The sequence below is a fragment of the Halichondria panicea genome, chromosome 4, assembly GCF_963675165.1.
Source record: "Halichondria panicea chromosome 4, odHalPani1.1, whole genome shotgun sequence".
NCBI lineage: Eukaryota > Metazoa > Porifera > Demospongiae > Suberitida > Halichondriidae > Halichondria > Halichondria panicea.
This window is the reverse complement of record NC_087380.1, coordinates 4,632,989-4,639,430: the sequence shown is the minus strand read 5'-3', so window position 1 is coordinate 4,639,430 and position 6,442 is coordinate 4,632,989. Positions and strand designations below refer to the sequence as shown.

The 6,442-nt window shown below is 37.4% G+C and overlaps 1 protein-coding gene across 1 annotated transcript; it reads left to right on the top strand.

Annotated features, from left to right (window-relative positions):
- The first annotated feature begins 317 nt into the window (after window positions 1–317).
- Window positions 318–3,794, top strand: LOC135335231 (uncharacterized). The gene is made up of 2 exons (XM_064530654.1): window positions 318–1,589; window positions 1,652–3,794. Exon 2 carries the CDS (start codon window positions 2,234–2,236, stop codon window positions 3,236–3,238), a length of 1,005 nt encoding a protein of 334 aa, XP_064386724.1. The 5' UTR covers window positions 318–1,589; window positions 1,652–2,233; the 3' UTR covers window positions 3,239–3,794.
- The last annotated feature ends 2,648 nt before the right edge of the window (window positions 3,795–6,442 follow it).

Below are 6,442 nucleotides of genomic sequence, written 5' to 3'. Positions count from 1 at the left end.
TATGACCATAGTTAAATGTAGTTTAGTTATATAATGAGGAAATACACTAACCGCGGCCTCACTTCGAATCACACATTCGTAGGGGTGGCTTCTGGTCACATGCGCATCCATGGTTCCACCTGCTAAAGTACAGAGCGAGCCACAGACAAATTGCTGCTCAAATCCTCGGCTGAATAACAGGCCCCTCTAACCTAACTGCAGTCACGTGACCCCTAACCTCAGCCAAAGATAGCAGTTGGTTGGACTCCGCCCAACTAATTAGGCCCTGGCAAATTATGCTATGCCGTCCAAAGAACCTGGCCCATATTGACGTCATAAAGATATTTTTTCAGCAGTTAGTAACAAAAAAATTATCTCAATAACATAACTGACTTTGAGTGGGCAGATCAAAGCAATCCAGTGCTACCATGGCTACCATATATTGCACTGCGGGCATAATGCACTGGATTATATCATAGGGAAACGAAAATGTTTGCGTGAAACACTCCGCGTTATAGGGTGTGGCTAAAACTACAAAGGATTAAATTTATAGTCAGCATGCTCACTACCTGTTATACAATGTGAAGATTGAATGTTGATTTTTCTAAAAAGTAAAGAGAATTCAGCTCTAAAAAGTAATGCTCTTACTATGAAGTCGTGAGAGGTCAAGGCCCGTGGTGTGTCTAAAACTTTTAGTAAAAGTATACTAAAGCAGTTTGAAGGACTATACTTATAGAGTAAAGTATCAATCACCGGACGTCATCATATGTCGGACACCGATATCGTCAAAACTACAAAAGATACAGACACGATTCAAAGACCATTTTAAAGCTAATGGCTATTCTCCAAATTGTGCTGTGAAAATTGTTTGTTTTATAGCTGAAAGAAAACGCTGTCCGGTGGTAGCGATTGTCGGACAAAAACAACGTAAGTTCGCTGATATTCTCACCAGTAAGGACTCCTGCGAAAATGTAAGAACTGAGCACTATAGCGGAACTCTTTAGCTAGCTGCAGACCAAAAATGAAGCTATCAGGCTCTGCACTACACTCAGTTGAACTGGTAAAGGTATCTCGATCAATAAATCGGACATTGCGGTTATGATCAATTAACCAGACAATCGTACAAAGGCACCATTTCTCTTTTATACAGCACAGCACATGAAAATGGTAAGTTACTTGTATATCTAGTATTCAGGGTTAAATTAACAGCCAAAGACGGATCATGTACTCACTGACAAGGTAGAATCTACAACTTGCTGGCGCTCATGCATCATTTATAGAGTATACAAAACATTTTAATAATAATCAGGACACTATGTAAAACAATAGCAAAATCGTTTCTTGCATTTTAGGTCACGTGATCACGATCTTCACCGTTCCAACTCTACCAGCACACGAAATTTTCAGAGTCTAGGAGGACACCCATGCAGAAGAGGGGGTAAACCACCACACAAGACTGTTACAGTACGCACAGTAGGCACTCTGGGAGTCAAAGGTTGTAGTTTTTTGCCCAGTCCCATTCCGTGTTGTGTATCCATGCAGCTACTAGCTGCTGACAATCGAGACTAAATCTACCTCCGATGTTGCTACGTCTGCAAAGGGCATCACAGGTATCTTATTCCGAAATGTGTACTATCGTGTACATTATTATGTGGCATAAACGTCTTACAAGAAGACGATAAGAAGAAGGTGTGAAGAAGGTGTAAAGCAATGCTCAAGGCTGTTGTAAGTACACTTGGAGTCAAAGGTTTGTTTAATGACTACCTAATACCTCCTTATAATTATAGTATTACCAAGGGCTTATAAAGAGAAGAGGGCATGCAACTACAATCTATCGTATTATAAATAGGCGGATGCTTATGTCTAAAAATAGTTATTGCACGTGCACTTTATACTACAAATTATGTAACTAGAGACTTTGTATCATACAAAGTCATGCGAGCCAAAAAAAGTGTGGATGAGGTAAAAAAGTTATTCCTGTCAATGTGTGCAATTGTTTATTCTCAGCAACATTTCCAGTATGTTTTGTTTTTACAGTGTGGTTTCCGTTAGTGAAAGTCCGCCAGTCACAAGATCTGTTAGGTAGATCAGAGTAAAACAAAGAACATTGAACGTTGTTTATCATGATTGATGTATACGTTTTGTTTTATAATTATTAATAGAGTCAGCAAGTTGCAGAAAAGTATAATATGCAAAGTCTGATAGTATTAGACATCATTTTGAGCCCAGCAGCACTGTAAAAAAAAAAAAAAAAATGGCGACCAAGTCCAAGACACGTGGAGGGACTCAAGGAAATTCCGACGAACAACTGCCTAAAGAGAAGACGTTTTCATGTCTAGTATGTCTTGAAGTTATCATTGATAAGTCAACCAGGACTAGGGGTCAAGAAGCTGTCTTTTGTGATGGTGATACATGTAAAGGTTGGATCCATAGGACCTGCGCAGGCCTGACTAAAGCTCATTATGACTCAATTTCATCTGCTCCTGCTACGGAACCTTTCTATTGTACCCAATGTTCTTATAACCACTTTTCAAAACATATCTCTGATTTACATTCAGAAATCAAATCTCTGAAAGTAAAACTTGCTGCTGTTGACGTGAAATCAAATACTGCTCCGTCATATTCTCAGGCGCTACAGTCAGGTACTGACTCACATGAGCCACAATCTGCTCATCAGCCTCAATACTCCAACCTATCAAAAGGTTCTTACGACAGAAATTTCAACATTGTTGTATATGGCATTAAAGAATCTTCAGTTGGTACTTCTAGGCAACAGAGACTTGCTAATGACATCAAAGAAGTACTTGAAGTAATCACTATTACGGATGATACAATCACAACCCAGTCAATACGTGATTGTTTGAGGCTTGGGAAGTACACAGCCTCAAGGAATCGCCCAATTCTTGTAAAACTCTCACGCACCTATGAAGTGCAAACAATCTTGTCGAATAGGAAGAAGTTACATTCCAAGCCTTCAATATCTATCAAGCCACAATTGAGCCCTGAAGAAATTTCTATCGAAAAAATTCTTCTCAAGAAAAGATGGGAGTTGATTCAAAATGGTCAAAACAGGTCAGGCATTAGAATAAGAGGTAACAGCCTATTTGTGCATAATGCAAAGCATGGTTTTGTTCAAAATTCTACTTATGTACTTGAAGACATCTCATCTACTGATGAGGTTGATGTAGTGCCCCCTTTAAACACTGCTGAATCACCTCCTACAAATACGCATAACTCTCCCCCAATCTCCTCTGATTGACTATCTATAAAATTTGGCTTATGGAATGAGAGGAGTTTAGTTAATAAATTGGAATTATTTTATGCTACTATTTATTCAAGCTCATATGACATCGTTTGTGTTACAGAAAGTTGGTTGAATCCGTCAATATTTAATCATGAAATATTATCAAATAATTTTACAATTTTTAGAAGAGATAGAAATTCAAGAGGAGGTGGTATATTGGTTGCTGTCAACAACAGATTTCAATCTCGACTTATTAGTACCCATGAATATATCGAACAAATCAACGTGGAAATGATTTCTAATGAAAAGATACAAATTTCATGCTGGTATGTTCCACCTGGCAGTCCAGATATATATCTAAAGTTTTAACAGCCATCACATCACTTGATACTTCTAAACCTACACTACTGCTTGGAGATTTTAATTGTCCTGACATTAATTGGTCTATCATGACCGCAAGTTCTCATTTTTCCTCATCACTTTGTGATACGCTCTTCTCACTTAATTTAGTACAATTGGTTACAGAGCCTACACACATACATGGCAATATCTTGGACATAATAGCAACCAATGTTCCCCAGAGAATAGTCAATTTAGAAGTGAATACTTCTCAACGTAGGCTACATTCAGATCACTTTTTCATAACATTTGTTTTTCTTTCTAAGAGGAATAACCAACTTCATCAAAAAAATAATTGTGATTACGTGTTAAACTACTCCAAGGTAGACAAAGAAGGCTTATTAGGCTTTATGGAGGATGTCTATTACCAACTTGAGGATGTATCAGTTCTACAACCATGTTACTCCTGGAATCTCATTAAAGACATTATTACCAATGCTTGCCTTCAATTTGTTCCCAAGTTAAGGATCCCTACTGTCACATCTCCTAGATGGTTTACCTCTGAGATCAGACACAACCTAAATAAAGTCAAGTCTTTAAGGAAACGTATTGGATCTTCAAGCACACCCTATCTAATCAACAAGCTTGTGGAAATGGAAAATAATTTAACCTCTCAAATGATGGAGGCCAAGAGCACATTCATAACAGGTCTAACTAAAACCTTCAATAAGCAACCGAAAAAGCTATACAGCTATATTAGCAGCTTAAGGGCTGTCCACTCTCTGACATGTCCTCCATAGTCTCTGCTTTCAACGATTTCTTTAACTCTACCTTCACAACAAGCGATTTTGAGTTACCACCTATTTGGTCCTTATCACCACCTTCAGTACAATTAAGTAATATTGAATTTACTGCAGAAGATGTTCGTCAAGCTCTCATTGCCTTGAACCCAAATAAGGCTATGGGTTGTGATCAGATTCACCCATTAATCTTGAAGTTATGTGCCAGTCCATTGTCTACCCCTCTTTACAATATATTTCGTACCTCTGTAAATTCAGCTATTCTACCAGACGAATGGAAGGTACACAAAATTTGTCCCATTCCTAAGAAGAAAAATCCTTGTTCTGTTGAAAATTTCAGACCAATATCTTTGTTGTGTATTGTAGGAAAGGTGCTTGAGAGGCTGGTCTATGATAAAATTATAGATTTCATTAAAGGCAAAATCTCTAAATGCCAACATGGATTCTTGAAGAATAGATCTTGCTTATCTCAATTGTTGTGTTCCTATGCTTTTATCCAAGAAGAAATTGAAAATAGCTGTGCTGTTGATGCTGTTTATTTAGATTTTTAAAAAGCTTTTGACTCCGTTGGTCATAATGAGTTACTTTTCAAGCTTTGGAAATTAGGAATAACAGGCCCATTATGGCTTTGGTTCAAGGAATGTTTGTCACAAAAGCTCAACTATGTTACCTGTAAAGTCTGGAGTACCACAAGGCAGTATCTTAGGTCCTATACTATTCCTAGTATACATCAACGACTTACCTGACTGTATCCAGAATTCTAAGTGTTTCTTGTTTGCTGATGATACGAAACTGTTGAAATCCTTTAGAGATACAAGGGACGAAATTCTTATGCAAGATGATTTGAATGCTTTGAGTTTATGGTGTGAAAAGTGACTCAATGTGTCCAAATGCAAAACTATTAGACTATTGTTGAAGCAAACTGAAGAAACTAGTCATTACTCTGTTCAGGATAACACCATAGAACAAGTCAATTCTTATCGTGATTTAGGGATAACAGTTACGCAAGATCTCTCATGGTCTCAACAGCATAGTAAAATATGTGGAAAGGCTTACATGTCACTCAATCTTATTAGAAGGATCATTCCAACAAACTATTCAACTAATTTAAAGAAACAATTATATCTGTCTCTTGTCAGAAGTCACTTAACATATTGCTCGCAGTTGTGGAGACCTAAATTAATAAAGGATATCAAGTCACTAGAAAAAGTGCAACGCAGAGCCACAAAATATATCCTTAATGATTATGTATCAGACTACAAAGCAAGACTCTGCAAATTAAAGTTATTGCCCCTCATGAGATGGTTTGAACTGCAAGATATCATGTTTATTGTGAAATGTATGCAGCAGCAGTCGGACGATATAAGAGAACTAGTATCTTTCACTTCATCCAAAACCAGGGCAGGCTGCTCAGGCCATTCCCTTCAAATTAAATTTGCTAGAAATATTCAAGACACTTCTACTTCATTAGAATTGCAAAAGTATGGAATAAATTGCCATCGAATTTAATAAATCTAGATTCATCTCTAGGAACAATCAAGAAAAAGACTTCGGACTTTTTAGTGTCAGATTTTCTAGAAAACTTTGACACAAATAACTTATGTTCATATCATATGGTTTGCCCGTGCTCTAAATGTCATATATAGGATCCTCTGTTAACTATACTTATCACTCTATAGATTATATAATATACATCAGCTGCTCCAATGTTGGAGTAAGTCTGTCAGCTATTTCCTCTCACCCAATAATTTTCACTTAATTTCTTTTGTGCATAGCTGTAAAGTTCACATAATAATAATAATAATAAAAGACAGTGTCCGGTTAATTGATCATAACCGCAATGTCCGATTTATTGATCGAGATACCTTACCAGTTCAACTGAGTGTAGTGCAGAGCCTGATAAGAGTTTGAGCTGGTCTGCAGCTAGCTAAAGAGTTCCGCTATAGTGCTCAGTTCTTACATTTTCGCAGGAGTCCTTACTGGTGAGAATATCAGCACTGTCCGAACTTACGTTGTTTTTGTCCGACAATCGCTACCACCGGACAGCGTTTTCTTTCAGCTGTAAAACAAACAATTTTCA

Excerpts from the sequence above, each read along its gene's own strand:
- LOC135335231 (XM_064530654.1), top strand. The coding sequence starts at position 2,234 with ATGGCGACCAAGTCCAAGACACGTGGAGGGACTCAAGGAAATTCCGAC.